This window comes from Glycine soja, chromosome 7 (genome assembly GCF_004193775.1).
Source record: "Glycine soja cultivar W05 chromosome 7, ASM419377v2, whole genome shotgun sequence".
NCBI classification, from domain to species: Eukaryota; Viridiplantae; Streptophyta; class Magnoliopsida; order Fabales; family Fabaceae; genus Glycine; species Glycine soja.
In genome coordinates this window covers 6,602,916-6,627,271 of record NC_041008.1, presented here as the reverse complement: position 1 = coordinate 6,627,271, position 24,356 = coordinate 6,602,916, and the positions used below count along the sequence as shown (strand labels likewise).

General features: G+C 31.0%; 2 protein-coding genes across 3 annotated transcripts; one reads left to right on the top strand and one right to left on the bottom strand.

Moving 5' to 3' along the window:
• The first annotated feature begins 7,490 nt into the window (after positions 1 to 7,490).
• LOC114418441 lies at positions 7,491 to 12,684 on the top strand. 2 transcript variants are annotated; one of them, XM_028383778.1, is made up of 5 exons: positions 7,491 to 8,824; positions 9,634 to 9,692; positions 10,478 to 10,606; positions 11,740 to 12,052; positions 12,309 to 12,496. In XM_028383778.1, exons 1-4 carry the CDS (start codon positions 8,123 to 8,125, stop codon positions 12,023 to 12,025), a joined length of 1,176 nt encoding a protein of 391 aa, XP_028239579.1. In that variant the 5' UTR covers positions 7,491 to 8,122; the 3' UTR covers positions 12,026 to 12,052; positions 12,309 to 12,496. The 2 variants fall into 2 exon arrangements, with proteins under 2 accessions (XP_028239579.1, XP_028239578.1); XM_028383777.1 differs by having other exon boundaries at positions 7,492 to 8,824; positions 11,740 to 11,875; positions 12,309 to 12,684.
• Positions 12,685 to 17,532: 4,848 nt separating this feature from the next.
• On the bottom strand, positions 17,533 to 23,179 carry LOC114418440 (transcription factor EGL1-like). The gene is made up of 8 exons (XM_028383776.1): positions 22,860 to 23,179; positions 22,134 to 22,394; positions 21,900 to 21,996; positions 20,445 to 20,459; positions 19,843 to 19,899; positions 18,837 to 19,715; positions 18,306 to 18,749; positions 17,533 to 17,850 (listed from the first exon to the last, which is right to left on the bottom strand). The coding sequence occupies exons 1-8, from the start codon at positions 22,985 to 22,987 to the stop codon at positions 17,779 to 17,781; spliced, it is 1,953 nt and encodes a 650-aa protein (XP_028239577.1). The 5' UTR covers positions 22,988 to 23,179; the 3' UTR covers positions 17,533 to 17,778.
• Between the last annotated feature and the right edge of the window lie 1,177 nt (positions 23,180 to 24,356).

Below are 24,356 nucleotides of genomic sequence, written 5' to 3'. Positions count from 1 at the left end.
TTCTAAAGTGAATAGCTACGACACATAGTTCATGGGACATTAACATATTCACCACAATCACACTTTTAGGATTGTAACATAACCCTAAACATTCCAAGTGGTTTGGGTATTTGAAGTGGGGATTGAGTCTATGTTACAATAAATGTGTGGTTGTGTCTATCAAATTTATTCACACATAAAGTTTAGCCTTCTCTAGTCGGAATATATTATTCTTCAATCAAAATGAATTTTGATGTTGTATTCTTTGACTACTCGAATACATTGTGTTTTTTCATCGAAGGTCATGACAACCTCGTGTGCACGGTTGGTGGTTGTAGATTATCTTGTTGATGAATGAAATGGTGACAATTAATGTAGTGTGACAGGTGGTCAAGGTTCATGTCCACTTGACACCTAGGTTGGTGATATTGCAACGGAGGTGATGGTTGGTCCACCAACGCCCTCGTCATCGCTTTGGTCATCGCTTTGGTCATTGATGTGATAAAGAATGAACCCCTCCAACTAAACCCAATAATTTTTTTATTTTATTATTAATCAAGAATTTCGTATATAGCTAGAATGACTCTCACAAATTGCAAATACTAATTTGTTAAGAATTAATCGAATTGAGGCTATAGCATCATCATTAGTTGGAATTGAAATATCGGCGAGGTCCGGGTCACAATTTGTATCGATTAAAAAAATTGTTGGAATTTCAAAAGTTATACATTCTCGAAGAGCCTTATATTCTTCTTGTTGATCGACGATTATTACAATATCAGGTAACCTTGTCATATATTTAATGCTGCCAAGATATGTTTCCAACTGAGCTAAATGTCTCTTCAATATAGCGACATCTCTATTTGGAAAAACTATTGAGTCTCCCCGTCTTTTGTTACACTGTTGATCCTCATTAAAATCATTGTTTTCCTCATGAAATAGTATAATGGGATCTTCGTTAGCGATGAGATGTTCATTTCGATTTGATGTTTGTGTTTGTGGTTGCTGCGAGGGTGACATAAATTGGGATGAATGATGGTTTTGTTGGTCAAAGGAGGTTTGTTGGGCATAAAAAAATCATTTTTGGATAATAGTTGTGTGTATGAAGTATAAATGTCTAATGCATCTTTTATTTCAAGGTTGTTGTATGAAGACACTGGATCATTGAGGTCCAGGTTGTTGTACGGTAATTGTTGTGGAGGGGGTAGTTGTAATTGTGGACATGACGATTGTGGAGACGATGGCTATGGTTGAAGAATAAGGTCAATAACAACATAGAATTCAGTAGAAATCAATTGTGGATTATGGAGAATTGTTTCCACCGCGCCTCTAATATCGTCATTATCGAGTAATTGTGCTGAAATAGAATGTGTTTGACCTTGATGAAATGAAATAGGGACATAATATAACAATTGAACAACTTTTTCAATTGCTCAAGTAAGGAGATAGTTGTTAATTTTCTGAATCAATTGTGTTAACATAATAGAACGACTCACGTAAATAAATATTGGGTTCGCACATGTGTACACTGATCCCTGAACTGAGTCGTCTGTAATGTGACCATTGTGGTAAATGACAGTCGCAATTTCTTTAGGTGGAGCCATGGGTGGTGCTTCTGGGATATGAGTGGAAAGACTATGAGAGTTACAAATAGAGGTTTGTTTTGTGAGAATGTTATGGTGTGTGATATGTTGTCCAATGGTGAGATTATATATAGGATGAGAAAGTTTAGTACGAGAGTTAGGTGACAAAGTTAGGTAGGAGAGTTTGATGGGAAGGTTAGGTGGAAAAGTTAGTTAAGAAGGTTAGGTGGCAAAGTTAGGTAGGATATTCAGTGCAAGTGAGTGAATATTGTGCAGTTGCAGAAATTTCCAAACATGACAGTCTGTTTTTTGTATCTTGAGTGTTGACCGCAGTGTTCTGCATCGTACGTCGAGTCCACGCGGATGGTTGAGCACCATGTTAATGGGCAAGTGTACGCATGTGAGTGAACAGTGTGCAACACCATGCATTAATGTACATAATAGACTGTATGTTGCATCATGAGTGTTGACCATAGTGTTACGCATCGCGCGTCGAGCCCACGCGGATTGTTGAGCACCACGTTAATGGAGTAAACATACACATGTGAGTGAATAGTGTGCAACATCACACATTACTGTACATGACAAACTGTCCGTTGCATCATGAGTGTTGACCGCAGTATTCCGCATCGTGCGCTGAGCCCATGCAAATTGTTGAGCACCACGTTAATGGGGTAAACATACACATGTGAGTGAACAATGTACAACACCACACATTAATGTACATGACAGGCTGTCCGTTGCATCATGAGTGTTGACCGCAGTGTTCCGCATCGCGCGTCGAGCCCACGTGGATTGTTGAGAATCACGTTAATGGGATAAACGTACACATGTAAGTGAATAGTGTGCAACACCATACATTAATGGGGTTGTCGGTGCATGTGAGGGTTGGATACGACATTGTTTTACATCTCTGAAATCATGCATGTGTAGGCTATTATTATTAAAGTAAATTGAAAATAACAACTTCAAAGCATGCAACAACTACAACTATATAATAAAGATTGAGAAAAACTTAAACGCAATACAACAACAAAATATGTTAAATTATTCATTCTAATTTCAGTGAATTGTCCAACTTCTGCTTTATCTCGGTCCAACTTAGGTCATTAACTTGAGCAGGTGATAATAAATTATGAACATCAACTTTAAGTTTCATACATATTACACTTTTCATATTCACAAATGTATGAAACATGCACTAAACACCTTCTTTGTTAATAATTTGAATTGCCCTATATTGAACTTGACCATTGAATTCATATACATACAACGATACCAAAGTGCAGTAATTATAGGCGTAATATCATTATCTGTAATTGATGACTATATTGTGGTGATTATGTTTGGCAGTGTCTTGGTCATTGAAGTATAAAATATTTTGATAATGGGATCAACTATGTTTAAGTTCCCCTATAACGATTTCATCAAGAATGACCTCAAATTAAAAGTAAAAAAAAAGTATGTTTCTCACCCTTAAAACAATGTTTAAGTGGTCATCTTATATAATTTTTTAATGTTAAATAATCCAAAAAAAATATAACGTGCACCATTTCCATGAACAACCACCTCAAAATAGGAGCACAAAATCGAAAAAACTATGATTTGGATCCTTACAACTATGCTTAAGTGCCCAAGTTATGCATTTTGTTAAATTATGTCCAACACATTAATGATATCCGTGACATATTTTTTCCATAGTTTGAATGTCAAAGAATAAAAAAAAATATCGTGCACCAGTTCCATGGACAACCACCTCAAAATAAGATTACAAAATCGAAAAAATTATGATTTGGACCTTTACAACTATGCTTAAGTGTCCATGTTCTACATTTCTTTTAAATTATGTCCAACACATTAATGATATTCGTGATACATTTTTTCCATATTTTGAACGTCAAAGAATAAAAAAAAATAATAACGTGCGTCATTTCCATGGAAAACCACCTCAAAATAGGAGCACAAAATCGAAAAAACAATGATTTGGACCCTTGCAACTATGCTTAAGTGTCCATGTTCTGCATTTTTTTAAAAATTATATCCAACACATTAATGATATCCGTGACACATTTTTTCCATAGTTTGAACGACAAAGAATCCAAAAAAATATATATATCGTGCACCGGTTCCATGGACAACTACCTCAAAATAGGAGCACAAACTATGATTTGGACCCTTGCAACTATGCTTAAGTGTCTATGTTTTGCATGTCTTTTAAATTATGTCCAACACATTAATAATATCTATGACACATTTTTTTTCCATATTTTGAACATCAAAGAATCCAAAAAAATATAATGTGCATCATTTCCATGGACAACCACCTCAAAATAGGAGCACAAAATCGAAAAATAATTATTTGAACCCTTGCAACTATGCTTAAGTGTCTATGTTCTGTATTTTTTTAAAATTATGTCCAACACATTAATGATATCCGTGACACATTTTTTCCATATTTTGAACATCAAAGAATCCAAAAAATATATATCGTGCACCAGTTCCATGGACTACCACCTCAAAATAGGATCACAAAATCGAAAAAACTATGATTTGGACTCTTGCAACAATGCTTAAGTGTCCATGTTCTACATTTTTTTAAAATTATGTCCAACACATTAGTGATATTTGTCAAATATTTTTTCCATATTTTGAATGTCAAAGAATCCAAAAAAATATATATATCGTGCACCAATTTCATGGACAAACACCTCAAAATAGGAGCACAAAATAAAAAAAAAAAAAAATATATATATATATATATATATATATATATATATATATATATATATATATATATATATATGATTTGGACCCTTGCAATAATGCTTAAGTGTTCATTTACCCATTCATCTAAATGCACAGTTAACTAGTGACTCACCAAACTATAAGAAAATTCTATAAATACCACTACAACTAAAGACATTCATAGCACTTTCAAATATATCTCAATCCCTACCACAATGTGTCACCCAACTGCATATATTTGTGTTTACTACAACGGTCAAATCTACAACACTAATGAGGGCACCACCTTTGTTAGTAACAACACAAAAACTTTCATGATCAACAAGGTCATAACCTTTACACAATTGTTTGAACTTGTTCACCAAAAACTAAACATTGAACCACAAAAACATATCCAACATTTCCACTTTCGGTGTCCCATATTTGAGTCAGGACAATGTTATATGTACACATCTTTTATTCTGCGAGATGATGTTGATGTTTGACAAATGTTCAACATTTTTTATAACAATTCATCACTACCATTTGTGGAGTTATTTGTCATAATCTATGACAATAATAACCCACAAAGCAATCAACATGACTCAACCTCCAATCTTGAGAACTTATCAGATGAATACGAGAGTTGTTGGGTTAAAAACCAGGGTAGTGATATTGACTCCTCTTTCAGGCCTGAAGGAAGTAACATGTCTCCATCCCATAAAATAATATTCAAACGGGATTAATCTAGGGATGATTCATGTCTTAGTTGTTTCTGCTTTGAGGTTTTCATGTAGTATCTTATATTCATGTTCAGTGATCATTTTACGTAATGAAATATTTTTTTTGTTTAAATTTAAGTTAACAATTTCCAGTTTATCCACTTCTACTGCAGTATGTGGCATGGTAACATAACTGCCGAAATTCACAACACTTTGTAATTTACAATAAATTGTTTAAAAAATTAAATGTTTCACCAGCAAAAATGACACAAAATGAATAACTCATAATCTCTTTTTTTCACTCTAAAGATCATAATGGACGGCTGCTGCATCAGTTACTAGGGAAAAATCACAGTCCAAATTGACAACACTCTGCAATCTGCACACGTCTCTAAAAAATTAAATGTCTCACCAGCAAAACTGACATGAAATGGATAACTCATAATCTTTTTTTTTCACTCTGAAAATTATAATGGATGTCTGCTTCATCAGTTACCAGGGAAAAATCGACATTGGATTCCAGAGAAGCCTTTAGCAGGAACACAATTCTAACCTTATAAGATTCCAATACACATCAATGGGGCAAAATGCTCATACAACTATAAATAACACCAAACACTCTCGATACAACCGCACAATTTCACACAACATACCTTTACAAAACAAAATTCAATCTTAATACTATGTCATTCTTGGGAGAAACAAGAAGTCAGAACATTGCTAACTCGAGATTAGCCTTCATTTTTTCCAAATGGATCAATCAGTCACAACCAAATTGAAGTTTATTTTCAAAGTCTCACTCCAACACCAATGTGAGTTCCTAATGATTGTTCTTTTGAGACACTCAAGAGTAGAATACACAACACCCTTCAGCTAACCAACTATCCAACTATCAATTAGTGGATGAAATCTACTATCGATAGTCATTCATAGATTCAGGTCAACAATATTTTTTTTCAATCTCTACAATTGAAAAATGATGATGATGCCTACACAATGTAAATGTAAATGTGCAATGAGCAATACTCGTGTGTTGACCCTATAGAATTATTATGTACCATCAATAGAACACTGGGTTTTTTTGGGTTACTCCTTCACTGGAACACATCCAATAAGATTTGACATTCCTTCAGAATGTAGCATAGACAAACTCAAGGATTTAATCAAGCAAGTTGCACCTATGAGGATTCCTCTTATGGAATTCACAAATCACAGTTAGTCAGACATTGTTCTTTCGACAACTGAACCTGTAACTTTCAGGTTAGTAGCACAACACTCTAACCAACTGAGTCAATAGACCAATTATGTTTTAAACTAAATAATGTTGTTATACATAACGTTAAAATTTCTAATGTATAATTAATGCGCGTGTAAATTTAAATAATAAATTTTGTGTCAATTAATTTTGATATAACTCATACATCCATATATTTTTTATAAATAACAAATATTTATTATTAACAAATTTAATATATTTATAAATTAAAATACATATTTTTGAAAAAAAAAAACACTTATGTATTATGTGATCCGTATGAGTCATATGAATTAACTCATTACTTATATAACTTTATTATTTTAAAAACTATTTTTATGCAGTACAAAAGGAATTGTAAAGCTTACTTAAAAGAGAGAATAATGTCTGGAATAGTTTATTCTTTTTCCGTCAATAAATACGAATAGTAAATAGAATTTTAAATATTTTAAATATCTGGATATATATTGATTTTTAATTACTTTAATTGTTTGGGTTTTCTGTGTATAAAAAATGAGCATGAGAATGAGACAATATTCGAGTAATAAAAAAAAAAGATTTTTAGTTGTAGAGGACAAAAATTTAGCACCAAAAAAGTACAAAGCACTAGAAATTAGAATAGAGTGAAAAAGGCACAAAAATGGGTGCTAGCAGATACTCAAAGTTACATCTTGCATATTAAATAATTTTTATTTAGTTCTTAATGTTACTATATTTTATTAATATTTAAGAATTATTTTAAAAACAAAAAATCTATGTATTGACATCAATTTTTTCCTAAATTTTTTCATTGTGACTCAATCACAATGTTGAATTCATCGTATATATAGTAAATTTGTTTATTATTATAATAATTATTTTAAAAATTATATTAAAAGTTATTTTTAATTAATTAACAATGTATAACTATTAAACTCATTAATTAATATAATTTCTAATTATTCAATTTGATTTCTATTAAGAGATTATTTATATAATTTAGGAAAAAATAAGCTAAATAACACTCAAAGTATAAAATTGTTTTACATTATTATTTAATTCAATCACAATCATATTAATCATATTTTTTATTAGTTGATCGTGTAAAAAAATTTAAAAAAAATTCATAGCCTTTAAGCTCCAATTCATTAATTTACTTCGAATTTAGAGTAATATTTTTAGGAGGAAATTTTGATTATTTATTTATTCGAGGAATAAAATGATTCCAGTGAGTAGATTCTCAAAGCCTAACACCCCATCCACGTTTTGACTGACTAGCAAGTATGCTTTGTCTCACTCTCACCTAAATCCATTCTCTTTTCCATTCGCTCTTTTTTTCTTTCTTCCCTTTCTCTATTCTCCTACAATTCCCACCACAACCAAATTCATCGAATGCTCTATTTCCCTTTTGGAAACAAAGTTTCGCTTTACCCTTTGTTGTGTAAACTGAATCAGTTGGATTTTCCAAGCTCTCACTAACTGGGTACACTTGAAAATAGTTCAGGGCCCCTAATTCAACTTAAAGTTTTCATTTTTAGCTTATTTATTATATGTGTCTCCAATTCAGCTTAGATTTTTATATATGTTCCAAGTTCCATCTTTGTTCATTTATGGAAGCATAGTAATAGTATCTCTTAAGCTTTGATTATCAATTTAAGAATGATACTTAGAGTTGTTTCTATTGATTATTGCCTGACCAAACCCTAGTGACACAGGTTATAGTTTTTTGTTTGTTTTAAACGTTATTTATTTATATGAACTGATATTTTGCTATATAAGATTTGTGAATATGCTTAAAACATATGCATTGATGTCATTTATGTGAACTATTATTATTTTGCTATGTAAGATTTGTGAGCATGAATAAAACATAGGCATTGATGTCAGCTATCTGTGGGCTTCCTATCCTTGAGTGTGTTTATTGTCTGGCTTGCGCTCGTTGGGTTTGGAAGAAGTGTTTGTACACTGCAGGCTATGAGAGTGAAAATTGGGGCCTGGCTACGGCACAAGAATTTGAGCCTGTGCCTCGGATCTGTCGGCTGATCTTAGCTGTCTATGAAGACGATATTCGTAACCCTCAATGGGCTCCTCAAGGAGGTTATGGCATTAATCCGGATTGGGTTATCTTGCGTAAGGACTATGACAATAACCAAGGTCGTGTTACTCCGTACATGATATACCTTGATCATGATCATGCTGAAATCATACTGGCTGTTAGTGGACTCAATTTGGGGAAGGAAAGTGATTATATAGTTTTGCTCGATAACAAGCTGGGACAGGCGGAATTTCATGGTGGTTATGTTCATAACGGGTTGTTGAAGGCAGCAGGGTGGGTTTTTGATGCTGAATATGAGATTCTCAGGGAACTAGTCGCTGAAAATCCATCTTATATGCTAATATTTACTGGGCATTCTCTAGGGGCTGGGGTGGTGGCATTGTTGACAATGCTAGCAGTTCATAATCGAGACAAATTGGGGATATCTAGAAACAAGATAAGGTGCTTTGCAATAGCCTCTCCTCGGTGCACATCTCTCAACTTGGCTGTAAGATATGCAGATGTGATCAATTCTGTTGTACTACAGGTTGGATAATCTCCTTTTGCTATGAACTTAGTATTATACTTCAACTTGACTTATTTAGTTATCATAGTCATGTTTAAAAGGACAAGATTGTTTGTCAAAGTTAATCAAGATATGCACAAAATCTTATTTGTTATGGATCTATGTCTTCATTTAGGTTCTGAAACATATGGATTCTTATTTGTACATAATATAAAAGGGTGGATCCACTAGGAAAAAAAAAAGGTGATTTGACAACTCTAATAGTAGTTGAAGCATAAATGCTTCTCTTGTTGATGTAAGAACATCATGGTCTGCTTGAATTGCTGGTTTTAAGTGTTAATGGATTTTATATTACATCTACATTTGTGTGTCTAGCAAATGTCTTGTCTTGAATTGGTGTTTAGAATTTGTTTCACATTTGGAAGATATATTTATGTAACTAGATCCTGGACACTTGATGAACTTGTATTAATTGTTAGGATGAATATACACTGTCAATTTGATATGCTGATTCTGAATGATCAAAGCACTAATAACTTACACTACTGAAAAGTTTGAGAATCAAGACTGCTACAATGTGTTATGCAGAATTTGTTTGTGACAAAAGAAAAGAAAATTGACATGCATTGAGAAAATATTAGAATGTGATGAATTTTTTATGAAGGGAATACTTTGAGAAATTTCAACAATAAGATGAATGTGTGCTCTTGGGAATTAATATAAGAATTATTCTTACACCTGGGATATTTATTCTATTACTATTATTATTATTATTTATCAATTTATTATTTTTGTGCACTAATTTTCTATACTTTACTCTGACAAACCAGGATGATTTCTTACCACGGACAACCGCTGCTCTAGAAGATGTCTTCAAATCACTTTTATGGTAACAAAATCTGCCTATTTTCCTCCTCTCTCTTCCACTCGGGGTATTTAGATTGTCCTGATGTTTAAGACATAATTTTATGAATCCAGTAGGGCTAACAAAGTGAAGAATTCAAATGTGCTTGCATTGTTGTGGAATAATTAAAAGTTAAAACTATTAATTCAAATCAGAAAATTGAACAATTGATCTCTACTACACCTTTGGGTTTCCATTATTTAAAAGTTTGATAGAGGAAAAATCTTTCTATAGTATAAGTTAGAGCAATGCCTTTTGTAAGAGATATGAAACCTTTCCTAGACCTACACCTAAAAGCTTAAACTCTTGGGAAAAGTTGAGGTGGTATCAAAGCCAATAATGCATAATTAAATGGAATTTCTGCAGAAGATATAATTGGCCTATGCTCTGTCTGTGCTTCAAGCTGAAAGGCTTGTGTGTATAAGGGAGCATGTTAGAGATAGAAGCCATTCTGGGGCTTAGATCTAGATGCTTTAAGCTCTTTGGAAGTTAGTCCTTAACATGTCTCAACCTCTACTAGTAAGTATTAACTACCTGCGTTTTTGTCTGATACCAACCAGTTATGATATTTATTTTCTCGGTGAATTCTCTGCTCCTGTAATGTATTTCTTCAGAGCTTTTGGGACCTGTTGAGTGAAGCATGATATAATAAATTCATAACACTGACCACAGCAATATAATTTTTCAATCTCATGCAAATGCATTGAATTAGTGCAATTCTGCTTTTGGCATTATAATGATCTACAGTGGATGCTATCCTTTCTTGGCAGTTGGCCCTGCTTATTGTGTATAATGTGCTTAAAGGATACTTGCACACTGGAGGAGAAGAAGCTTAGAGATCCAAGGCGTCTGTATGCACCTGGCCGACTCTATCACATTGTGGAGCGAAAGCCATTTAGGTAAAGTATGATACTCTCAATAAAATTTGTCTGAACATTTGTTGATCTCATAGGTCTTAGCTATGACATCTTATTGAACTTCCTCTAATTAAAGGAAGACTTTTCACTGTCCTTATTGTAGTAACTATGTAAAGCAAAATCATGCATTTTAACAAAAATATATCACATATTTTGAAATGGTCCAACATAGTAGTGAGTTAGCTAATAGTGGAGGACGATAATGAATGTGGTCAATGGGAGCTGATTTATAGTTCCATTGAGTTAGCTAATTGTGGAGGACGATAATGAATGTGGTCAAGAGGCATTCAGTAGACATTCCACATGCATGTGGTTCTCCCTGGAAGTTTTACACAGCTGCAGGCAAATTTACCTTATTTTTATTTTGGTCACCTATAACTCTGTGATTTTTGTGCAAGTTGGTATTAAAATATTATGATTTCTACTACCAATAAGTGCCAAGCCCAAGTAGTTTGTAAGGACATCCCAATGCCAGCTCATATGTGAAGAAGCAGTGCATTGGATGGATAGTAACACATGCCCATGTTTTCCCTCTGATTGGGGAGCAGGCCTTTATGGATTAAACCATCTTTGGCCATACTTTCCCTGGGATTTTTTCTCATTCCTAGAGAATTAGACATAATATAAGTGTATATTTACAAGGTATTTACAACATTCAACAAAATTAACTTCTTTTGTTGTTTTTCAGTAAATGCTTGCAAGTTTTTCTGCTACTCATAATTACAAAATCTTGCAACTTCTGTGTATGAAGGTTACACACACGCATACACATATATAGAAGACAACAACAGTTACCTAGTTAGAATTTGGGTTGAGAATTTTTCAACAGAATGTTGTAAATGCCCTGTCAATAGTCAATACAGTTATTCTATGTGCAAATGTGTACCCCTTGACACTAGTATCTCACACAGTCACACGTTTCTGGAATATCAATTATTTAGATTACTTTTAAGTCTTCCTAATATAACTTATGGTTTTATGCATGCATTTATGTTGAAAAAGAGTTCCGTTCATCCAGATTAATGTATGCTTAAATTATGAAGTTATCAAATTAGATGAGCAGAATATTATCTGTATGTAGCAATAATTTGGATTATAGTCTCTTCTGGTTGCAGGATAGGAAGACTTCCACCTGTCGTTAGGACAGCAGTACCTGTTGATGGGAGGTTTGAGCATTTAGTTCTTTCTTGCAATGCAACTTCTGACCATGCCATCATTTGGATAGAGAGAGAATCCCGACGGGCTCTCGATGTAAGCAATAAAAAAAATTCAGTAATAGCAGGGCTGTCTACTATAACAGTATATATAAAGTATACAGTTCTCTGCAACTTGTGCTTTAATGCTATTCCAAACCCTGGCTTGTATTCAATGATTCATGATAGCTGTGGGACTTTTGTTTAAAAAGTGATCCCAATCCTACTTGTTTTTGTAAGTTGAATTCTTTATACACTATGTGCATGTTTAGTTCATCTTATTCTTGAGAAATAATCGTTTATTTTTGTAAGTTCTGTAAGAGCATTTTTGAAGAATAAGTGATGATATTCCTAGAATTAATCCCAACCAAACCTTTTGTTGTTGTTATTTGATGTATGGTATTTTCTGTGTATTCCTGTGCATACTCATGTATCTACGTTTACACGGTAACGTCCATCATTTAAACCATTCATTATATTTGTTGCATCAGTTAATGCGAGATAAAGATGAGCAGCATATGGAGATCCCAGAAGAGCAGAAGATGGAGAGGCATGAATCTATAGCCCGAGAACACAGTGAAGAGTACCATGCAGCCCTTAAGAGGGCAGTTGCTTTGGATATTCCACAAGCATATTCACCTTCATTATATGGAACATTTAATCAAATTGATGTTGGGGAGGATTCTGGAAGATCAAGTGTCCTAGGTTCCTCCTTGTCTCACAAAAAACGAGCACAAAATTGGAATGAATTTGTTGGACGCCTGTTTGATGTGGATGATTCTGGTCATATGGTGTTCAAAAAGACATCTCCATAAGATATTTCTTTCTAGCAATGCTTAATAAAGCAATATTTGCTTGTTCTTCTTCTTTGGTCCTTATTAATTGTTTTTTTCTTGCTCTCTTCTTTCAAGGCGTTGTTACACACACCATGCAAATTGCTGGTACACCCAGCATAATTTGCACAATTCCCATTTTGCCGTGCCGTAAACTGATATGGATTGGGCGATCCGTAAATTACAGATTGTTCAATCCATAAGTGGCCCAAATGTTTTTTTTTTAAAAAAAATTCTAAAATATTTCATGAGTTAATTTAAAATTAATGATCAATACAAGAATCGAATATGTCTTTCACGTCATTAGCACGATATTCTAATAGTAAATATGTTGTTAGTTTTCAGAAGCATGAAATGGACAAAATACCTTTACTTTGTATGCATAGATAAATTTTCCCAAGTTTTGCCAATGTCCCATGAAGCTCCAAGAATATTGGGAGAATCACACCACAAAAAATAACTAATGTAGTCGAAGAGTTCAAGATTTTATAAATCTCATATTTAAATTTCATACTTCTAATGTAAAATTCAAGTTCCGTACCTTACAATTGAATCTTATCATGTTAAACAAATAAAGACAAATTAAAGTGTATATAAATATAGAGAAATTAAGTCCTATTCATTTGTTTTTTTAAATAATACACTTCTAACTTTTTATACAAATTTAATTTAGTCCATACTCATTTCATATTGAGTCTGGAAAAATTTTAACATGATAGTGAAAAAAATATTATTTTATAAACCACATATAGAAACTCCATACTTCATCATAAAAGCATGCATAGATCTAAGACAACATTGTATGGTTGGTAAGATTTTAAAATTGCCTCAATTTTATAGAAAACTGGTACTAAGTAAAAATAAGGGACCCTATTTACCTGTCTAGTTAGTTTTCAGACGCATGAAATGAACAAAATACCTTTCCTTTGTATGCATAGATAAATTTTCTTGAGTTTTGTCCATGTCCAATGAAGCTTCAAGAAAATTGGGAGAATCACACCAAAAAACTAATTATTGTAGTGGGAGAGTTGAAGATTTTATAAATCTCACATTAAAATTTCATACTTCTAATGGAACTCAAGTTTCATAACTTACAATTAAATACTATCAAATAATTGTAAAGTCTCGTGTTAAACAAATAAAGACAAATCAAAGTATATATAAATATAGATGGATTAAATCCTATTCATTTGATTTTTTTAGATAATACACTTCTAATTTTTTATATAGATTTAGTTTAGTCCATACTCATTTCATATTGAGTTTGGGCAAAAAAAAAAATTAACATGATAATGAAAAAAAAATTGGTTTATAAACCACATATAGAAACCCCATACCTCATTATAATGTAGGGAGTTCAAAGCCTTATAACCCCCCCCCCCCCCTTAGAATCCCACACTTCCAATTTGAAATTCAAATCTCATATCTTACAATTGAATTTTATCAAATAATTATAAAGTCTCGTATTGGACAAATAAAAACAAACGAAAAGTGTATGTAAACATAAAAGGATTCCATCTGATTCATTTGATTTTTTCGGACGATACAATTCTTTTTTTTTTATACATAATTAGTTTAATCCACACTCATTCTATATTGAAAACATTTATGACTCAATATGAATTTTAATATGTCCATTTTTGTCATTTCACAATAGCCTTAAATATACAATGAAAACAATCCAAATTCTCACTATTAGATCTTAATGGATTTTAATGAAGTCGCATAATCCCTATTAACCTTCACTTTATCTATTTAGTTTAGATTAATTATACTTTTGGTTTTTTTTATCTTATTTTTAAGATGATCTTTGTCATTTCTTTCAAAAAAATATTATCTTTATCTTTCAAAAAAGATTCTTTTTTGGTCCATATCTTTTAAATTTGAATCAATTTGATCCTTCTAAAATTGTGATTTTTTAATATTTAGAAACATGATTTGGAATTTATTTTTTTTACTAATTCAAGACATAAAATTCATCTCATTAGATTCACTTGTGTGAAAATAATAAAACTCAACAAATGTTTGAACCAAAAATATAGTAAAAATTATGTGAAAGATGAGTTTAATGAGCAATCAAAAAATTTAAAAATTCAATATATAATTTTCTTTCAAGTGTTCTTGAGACTCATTTTTTATGTGATTTTTACTGTGCTTATAATAATTTTTAGTTTAAACATTAGTGAATTTCATAGTTTTTATATAGGTAAATTTAATTGGTCAAGTTTCACAAATTAAATAAGTAAAAAAGAAAATCAAAATCATGTCTCAAAATAAAAACAACGATCATTGTTTCAAAAATATCAAATTAACTCAAATTTAAAAGATAAATGAATAAAATGAATTTTAAGAATGATAAATGACCCAAATGATTCCGTCTTCAAAGGAACAATTTTTTATGTTTTTTTTTCCAATATGGATTGCTACTTCATTTGAGTTTTAATATCATGTTGAAAGGGATGAGTGTGCAGGACATAAAATTAAGTTAAACTCTTACTTTATTAGCTTTTAATATTAAAGTGAATTTTTTTACGTAAAATACTTAAATTTATATGAGATTATAAAACCCATAAAATTAAGATTAGCAACCAATTTAAGAAGTTATGCATTGTAGATATTCTCAAACTAAGTTAAATGATAAGATGAGATACTGTCTAAATGACCAAATCAAACCAAATATTTGTTTTTAATAAACAGTAAACTAATTTAAAAAGAAAAAAATATTTTCTAAGTTTAATTAAATAGAAATATTAGCCTTTTAAAATATCAACAAAATATACAACACTTGCCAGGTATTACATTAATTGATTATACCAATTCTAAAAATTAATAATATTTTTTATGATATTAAAAAAATTAACTGGCAGTACTTATTTTAAAGACTAAATTGACATTATACTGTTTAAGGATATAAAATTTTTATTAAAATATATAAGAGAGGGACAGGTAATTTATTTCTCGACTGATAAAAAAAATTACTGATCAAAAAATGATAATTTATCTCTCGCTTTAAAATGATAAGTTTTCGAACGAAAACAAGGTGTCGTTTCCTTATGGCCTTATCCTCTCCTACTCCCCCCACCTTTGGCTTAAAAAAACGAAAGAAAATATTTATAGCTTTATCTCATTTCTCAAGTTTTTCACTCTTCTAAACACAAGCGTTTGGGAATGAAGGAAAAAAAGAGAGAGAAAAATAATATTTCCATAAAGAGAAAAAAAGTTTGCATAAAAAATGAAGAGGAAAAAGTAAAAAATATATATATTAAATTATATTTAAATTTTTTAATGAAATAAAATAGAATTAAATTAAACTGATTCTTTTTTGGTATTTTTGTTTTCCATTAATTCTTTTCGCTTTCTTCTCGAGTTAGGGGGAAATTTTATGTGGTCCCATAAATTTTTCAGTTTTTTAAATTTTCTTTCCATTATAAACAAAACAACTAAAACATGTATTTTTCCCTTGTTATATTTTCTTTCTTCTCAATTTCCAAATGACACCTCAATAATATAAAAATGAATCTCTTTTTTTTTATCATAAAAATAAACCTCTTTATAATCATTATCATGTTTATTGTCCAACAAAACATCTTTAAATATAAAGTTGGTTGTGTGGAATAGAATAAAAAAAATTAAGAATTACGAATACATATTTAAATTGAAGTAGCATAATAATAAAGTGTGAGACCTACATAAAAGATGTAAAAAATTTCTCTCATCTTTCCGGGGGAAAAAAACTAATGGTAATTATATAACTTTTCCTTTTCCTATAAATTTTTTCTCTTGATGGGATGCTTACAAGACTAGGATTGCATTAATTTTGATTTGTATGGTTATTCCATGCTAGCTAGTCATATCACATGCTTGACCACCCTGATTAATCATACATTTGTTATAATTATCTTCATCTCTTCCTTGAGCATCACAAATATTATGATGGAATCTTAGTTTGCTTCTTTTAATTCATTATTTTGGCAGTTGGGCACATTACGCTATTCTAAATATATAGTTCAGATTTTTTTTGGGAAAAAAATACTTGTTTATTTATGCTATAGTCAACTGTGCAAATAAAATATACATCATTAATAATTAATAATTTCATCATACATAGAGATCTTAGTTGTGAGTTTATGATTAATCAATCCACTTCCCAAAAGGTTGGCCCTCGTTGAGATATGCCGCCGTTACCTACATCTTTTGTGGTTGAAAAAATAGAAAAAGATCATATAGTTATAAAAGGATCAAGAAAGTATCTATAGGATGAGACCAAAGTATAAGTATATAACCATTGATTCAGATACGAACATTTAAAATAAAAAGAACAAAAAAAAAAAACTATAGCATTAGGGTAGAGATGTCATGCAAATTGGTTGAGTAAGGCTTTTATCTTCAATGATTAGGAAATTTCAAAAAAGTTATATAATCATAATTTACAGGTTATATAATATTATAGATTGCAATTAAAGATTGTATCCCAGGAATAGAGCAAGATCTTATAAACAAACAAATTGATGCCACTATTAAGAATTACAAAGTAATAATTCACAATGAGAAAGCAAATCCACGCCAAATGGATCAAATAAATGATAATTTTGTTTATATTTTTTATATGTGCATCTCTCTAGAATTCACAATGGTTGTATAGTCTTTTTTATTATTATTGTGAACAAATATTTATGTGGTAGACACATTCCACGGGCAAACTAGGAAAGTGTTCCAAATTGGAAATCCAAATTTTATTTTTGTTCCTAAAACATCACAAGAATGTAATTAAAAATTTAAAATCTATAGAAAGATTTTAAAGCACCTTCTTGATCACATTGAAACCTTACATTCACACTTCACTTTCTAAATGCAAGGAAACAGTTCTATACTGCTGGCAGTAAAAGCAAACAAAATCTTGCAAATGCATGCTAACAGATTGGCTGAAGTGGTTTAAAAATTACAGAGTGGAGCTCTGGTAACTCTAACAAGTCAGCACTTAAGCACAATAGCCAAAATCATGGTTCATACAACAAGGCATACATATTTTGTTAGGAAACAAATCACTGTTCTAGAGCTAAAGTTGTTTAATCATAAATATTTACTATTACTACTACTAATACTATCATGTGAAATCCAAATAGGCATGTCAAGTATTTCCAGATACTTTCCAGAGTGCTTCTTTGATCATCCTCGTTGGTGCTGTTGCTGCTCCTCGAAACTGAGAAAAAGAAAAAGAAAAGTTCTAAAGAGTTCAAACTTGTCTAATGATTAAAAGGAATGGATAAGTACTGAAAAAAGTGACTTCCAAGTAAGACTTTCTATAATTACTCCAAATAGATCACTGCTATAGGCTAGAATATTTTAAAAATAAATAATACATTGATGATGTAAAAGATTTTTATATTTTCAATAAGTCCAAAATTACCCCTACATAATTCTTGATTGATTGAGAAAGTAAAAATCCTTTATAGTGTAGATGCAAAAAAAAAAAAAAATCATATTTTAATAATATCCTAGCCTAAAGTTAACTTTCTCTTCTCATCTCTTCCTTTCAAGCTAGGCTTATGTAACCAAAAATTTCAATGCCCCCATCAAAACTGGTTTGTCTATGATAATTTGGAAGGTCATAATGCATAAACATTATTACACTGTTAAAAAATTAGAATGGCAAACCTTAGATTTAAGTGTCAATGTGAGAACACCATCACTTGTTGATGATTCAACTGTTTGAGCATCTAAATGTAGGTTGTTAATGGTATCCATGATGTCATACAGTATGTATTCCCTGTAAGGACATTTCATCTCAATCAGAACCTCCTGCTCCTTCACATTGACTTTCACATCCAAAACCTTTGATTCTTCAGAAACAATTCTTTCTAGCTCTGTGTCTATCTCATCAATACCACAAGCCTTCCTCTTGTTCACCCAAGGTTTCATTCCCATGCAAATCTTTCTGGTGCCATAGTTATCTGACATCTGCTCTGGAACATCAGGGCATTTTCTCCTGATTCTTGCTTCAGGGTCTGTAACTTCCATGTAAGATTCTAGCTCTTCCACTCTTGTCTCAAGCTTTTTCAAGTACTTAATTGTGTCTCCAAGAATTGAAATTTTTTCTACCTGCATGACAATATTTATAAAGTGACCTCGTTGAAATAATATTCAGTATCTAATGATAACATTAGTTTTAGCATGTCAAGTAAATACCTCACTTATAGAAGATGGAACCATTGGTTTGACAACATGAAAGTTTTTATTTTCTCTTTTCTTATCAGAGAATGTTTTCTCCATGAAACCATCATTAGCATTTTCCAATTTACTAGTCCATTTCATTCTGCCATTCTCTTTTTGTGACTTGAGAGAAGAGTAACTTCTATGCATAAAAGGGACATTAAACAAAGTCTTCTTTAACATGCTTTGGTGCAACTTTGGCCTCTTCCTTTCAGAAACTCTCCCTTTCTTCCATTTCGCAAAACTAGATTTGCAATTTGAGTTACCAGCATAAGGGTTTGGTTTAAAAGTTGATGAGTTCCCCAAAATAGCACAAAGTGTTCTTATGTAGCACAAGTCCTCATCAGCTCCAACATCCATGGAGCTTCTCTTTGGTTTATGGCAATATTGAAGTTCCATAAGTTGAGTTTGGTCTACATTCTTGGAATCATTGCCTTGGTTCTCAGAAGCCTCAGACATACAATCACAAGAACTCAAAGAATCTGGAGCACCAATGACTAAGGCTTCATTCACAAAATGAACTTGAGATGGCACACCATTGATACCCTCAATCATGGATCCATCCATAGGGAAATGATGCTGACAACCATCAGGAGAATCCATGTTAGAATCTTCGTTGTTGCCATCTTGCAATTCATTGATGGGGTCATGATCAAATTTGATATTTTCTTCAAGGGAACATGGGTTCTCCAGAGCCATTGTTTCTAACACCCTTTGGTCACCCTTGGTGCATGTTGGATATTTGTCATCATGTGGCTTATCAAGGACAGAGGAAGATTTATCAGAGCATGTAGGCTTTGAGATTTCTAAGAAGCAAGCCTTGACATGTTGTATGAGACTAGGATCCTCAGTAACCTATGAATAACAAAGACAGAGAGTACTAGTGTTTACTAATATCACAAAGTGTTGCATATCTTCATATAGATTAAACATTGAAATGATAATGAAACTATAGCTTTTGGAAGAAGAACACAAATGTTACCAGTTCAGTTGTGCCTATCTCAATAACGCCTTTCTGATAGGGAAAACACACCACGGTCTGGAAAACAGGTTTAACACACAATATCAATGTTAATATCTATGTTGCAGTCACATGAGATTCTAACAAAGTAACATTATAATTAATTTGGTTCGACATTACATAGTCCTTGCATTCAAGAGAATTTAGTTTTGGGAAGAAAAAAAACTTCACAAATAATTAATTTAGACTAAATAATATTAGTATATAACTGATTTTTATATTTACATTGTCATTCAATCATAAATAATATAACTGATTTTTACATTTTCATTCGATCATAAACAATCATGTATGTTGAATTGATGAAATTTTATAACAAATCCCTTACAAGACATACTAAAGATGATTTTTAATCAGTTGATTATGTAAAAACTTGTGTATTTCATTAGTTTACTATTTTACCTTATTTTCATTTTAGAAAATAATAATGTAAGGAATCATTTATTTAAAAAAAATCAAGGTTTGCATATTATATCTAGGGATTAATATTAAAGTATAGCCTTAACATATAAAAGGGTTGTACAACAAATTTTTAATCTCTACGGAGAATCTGAATATCATACCTGAACTGACGCACTCTAGGTACAGCAATTGACGTCCATGTCCGGAAGAAAAGTTGTTAAAGATATAAAAAAAATAAAAATTAGTTTTCTGTACGAAGCTCTTAACAAAATCATGTAGCTAGCTACATCATGTTATATATATATATGATGCAAGGATAAACGATATAGGTTGATTATTATTATAATACCAAGCATAGAAAAAATACATACATTTAAAATAAAAATAGCACGGATGTAGTAATATGAATTAAATAAAACATTTATATCAATATCATATAATAAAATTAAATTCGTCCATTTTTTTCAGCGGTTCGTTTCGCATGTGTTTCCCTTCCCTCTCTCTTGCATGCCCGTTATGGTAAGAGTGAGATTAAATCCACGTCTGAAAGTCATAAATGCGATTTTACAAAAGAAAGAAAAGAAACCATTTTTTATTTCAACAAATTAAAATTAATTTTGTTTCTAAATGTACGTTTGGCTAATGGCCCATTTGTTTTAAGCTTCTTTTTTTTTCATCAAAGAATCAATTCTTTTTTAAAAAATAATTACTTTATTTTGGTTTTTCTGTGTTTGTTATAGTTTTTCAAAATAATCAGAGCCATGAAGAATTAGAAATTTAACTATAATAAGAATTTATTTTAAGTATTTTGTCAAAATTAATTATTTCTTTTTTAAAAAGTTATTTTTCTAATCGTAAACAAACATGAACTAACTCGTGCTGTTTTTAGAATCTCTAAAAATAATCACTAAATAATTTTATACTAAAATCACTTCTTTTTTAAGCTCAATTAAAATTTCCCTAATAGTGAAAAAAATTATAACATTTAAATGGAGTTAAAATTTTAATACTAAGCTTTATCTAAATTTATTTCGAGTTAACAAAATTAAATGTAAACATTTTACTTTAAATTCAATTTCAACTAAATTAATTTATAATATTCATGAATTTACATGTTTATCCAAAAATAGTATATTTTGAGGGAACTAATTGATGAAAATCTGGCACCCCTAATTTTTAAACCAAATACTCTCTTCTCTCTCTCTTATTTTTTTTTTGAGAGAAAAATACTCTTTTCTCTCATTTATTCAATAAAGTGCTTTGACATTTTTTGATATGATATAGAGGAGGTGAGTATTATTTTTTTAAAATCTAGAGGAGCATAAGTGTCATCTAGAAAGACCTAAGCGAATATAAGTGAAATTTTCCCTAAAATAATTATACAGATACACCAAAAATACAGCTGTTGTGAGTACCATTTTCAGATGCAGGTGGGACACATTACTACTTTTTAAGCATATATCGTGCATCATATATAAAATATTTTTTTGGATAGCAATATATACAATTTTTTGGTAATAAGCATCGTGCATCATATATGTTATTATATATATTATATAACCATTTAAAGAAAGAAAGAAAAAACGTAAAACAATTTTTCGTGGGTAAAATCCAACCTTTGCTAGCAAAGAACGAGAGAAAATTTTACTATCAGCATGTTGAGCATTGCATAACCAGACAGTGTCACCAATTTCTAGTGCTCTTCCAGGCAAACTACATAGAAAAATCTTCCATGGTGAAACAAACAAAACAAAATCTAAAAGGGTAAAAAAAAGGCATTAACTTTAACAAAGAACTCTCTTAGAAGAATTTGTATTTAATTAACCAGGTGAGAATATGGTATATGGTACCTTTGGTTGTGATTGAAAACAAAGGACATGCAAACCAAGTAATACCACTCCAAATCTGAGAGGTCCTCTGGAGCTAATGCAGCAGAAGGCCTTTTAGTTTGTGGATCAGCTTCACCTGCAAGAAGAAACTTGTACAGTTCCTTCAGTTGCTCACTCCTCTGCAGTCCTATTTTATCAGCCTTCATTTCCAATTCCATGGCTTGGACTGTCTTTCTTGTCTTAATGTCTCCATTATAGTACCCTTCCCTCCATTCCAATACCCTGTCACACATCAAAATAACATATGGTATGTTAAGTAGCAATGTCAAGTGACCTATGTTTTGGTTTGAGGCTAAAGTATCTTGTGTAAACAATTTTATTTGAGTCAAATAAGATATGTTTGAGTTATATATGATTATTATAGATGATAGTTTTTTCTTCAAATACTTATACAGTTGTGAATATATGACTCAGTATTTGAAATGACCGACTAAGTTGGAATAATTTAAATTCAGTTGATGCATGCGCTCATAGTGGGAAAGTGACATGTTCCTCATCCACATAGCGACATGAAACCTTCATATCTTTCTCTTGTGTTTATTAGTCCATATTAGTTTTTCAACTATCCAAAATTGGCATTCAAGAGTTAACCAAGAAGAAGTGAAGCTTAGAGAAAAGAGATAAGTTGGTAGCAATATCTAGAAAAACAAAACAAAAACACCAAGATGGGTGTGGTTGTGTGTGTACCTTTCTTCAGTGGTTGAAGGTGCCCAGAAAATACCATAGCTCCATTGAGTGCTTCTCACTGCAACAGCTAGTTGTGTGCATAGGTTCTTTTGCATCTTCTTATGCTTTGGACTCCCGTTGTTGGCCATTCTAGTAGCTTTGAAATGTCATCAAAAGTGAAGGACTGTCACTCACATCACTTTCATTTTGGTCACAAAAGAAAAGTAGTCACTTCCTGTTTGTTATTTGATTTCAAACATCCACACACAGTGAACGGCTCTTCACACAACAAAATCTAATATACTTTGGTTAGATTCGGAGAGAGATGGGTGTTCATCACCATGCTCCCCATAAATCAAAAAATAAATTAAATTTTAAAAATTAGATTTGATTGGTTTTAAAGTATATATTTAAAGTGGTCAAAGTTACTTTCATTGTCCTGTATTAATAATAAAACTTTTTTATTTTAATGGATATCTCTTTACATAACAAGATTTTATGTTTATAAAATTTCATTAGAATACTTATATGCTTATTTAATAATAAATTATTATGAATAATAAGATTATTGAATTTTGTAATAATTATTATAAAAATTATATCTAAAGTGATTTCTAGTTAATTGACAATTTAAAAGTTATTACATTGATAATATATGAAAATTAAATTCATATTTATATTAAGTTTAAATATGTTTTTCCTCTTTAAGAGTTTTGATTTTGATTCTTATAAAAAAAACTTGTTGAATTCCATCCCAAAATATATGAAATCATTGTTTTTTTCCCTTTTATCAAGTGTGTCACTTGTTAATTGCATGTGTTAACTAGAAGATTAGTCAAATGATCATCTCAAGTAGACATTCACTACTAGTTATCTGTATGTTAGCGTGTAACACTTCTACAATTTGTTCTAGGTTCTTAAAATTAATATTATTTATCTACCTTACAAATGAAGTTTAGGACAAAAATAGTGATTTCAGATTTTAGAAGGATGAAAACCAAACATATTTTTTTTTACAGAGAACAACATATAAAATCATAATTTATAAAGACAAAAAACAATTATTTCAAAATTTAAAGGATGCAAAACAAAGAATTTTTGTATACAGGAAACAATTATATGGAGTTAAAATATATTTTATGAAATACATCTTAAGTTTTGTTTTACACAATTTTTAATTCTCTGTCTTAGTTTTCTTTATAGAGATTACTGAAAATAATAATGTTTAAGGTGAGTAAGAATACTATGACTATTCTATCGAAGAAGAAAAAAAGGACTACTCTAAGCACTAACTTCTTTCTTTGAAAAGTTACATGGTATGTTTCGTAAAATAACTTATATGTTAGTTAAAAGTTAAAAACCAACTAATAGATATAAAATTCGACGACGTTACGGTGGATCATGAATATAAGTGATCTTTGGTGGACCACTATTATCAGCCTTCAGATTAATTTTGGTGTATAATTTTATTGTGCACCTTCTCACATCAAAACTTGGTCTTCCTTCCTTCTTCTCCGT

Bases quoted from the DNA above. Each gene is read 5' to 3' on its own strand.
- LOC114418441 (XM_028383777.1), top strand. From the start codon at position 8,123: ATGTCAGCTATCTGTGGGCTTCCTATCCTTGAGTGTGTTTATTGTCTG. The intron at 9,693-10,477 runs GTAACAAAATCT...CTTTCTTGGCAG, and splicing joins GTCTTCAAATCACTTTTATG to TTGGCCCTGCTTATTGTGTA. The intron at 10,607-11,739 runs GTAAAGTATGAT...TTCTGGTTGCAG, and splicing joins GTGGAGCGAAAGCCATTTAG to GATAGGAAGACTTCCACCTG.
- LOC114418440 (XM_028383776.1), bottom strand. From the start codon at position 22,987: ATGGCCAACAACGGGAGTCCAAAGCATAAGAAGATGCAAAAGAACCTA. The intron at 21,997-22,133 runs GTACCATATACC...TTTTCTATGTAG, and splicing joins GTTTTCAATCACAACCAAAG to TTTGCCTGGAAGAGCACTAG. The intron at 19,716-19,842 runs GTAACATTTGTG...TGTTATTCATAG, and splicing joins AGATAGGCACAACTGAACTG to GTTACTGAGGATCCTAGTCT.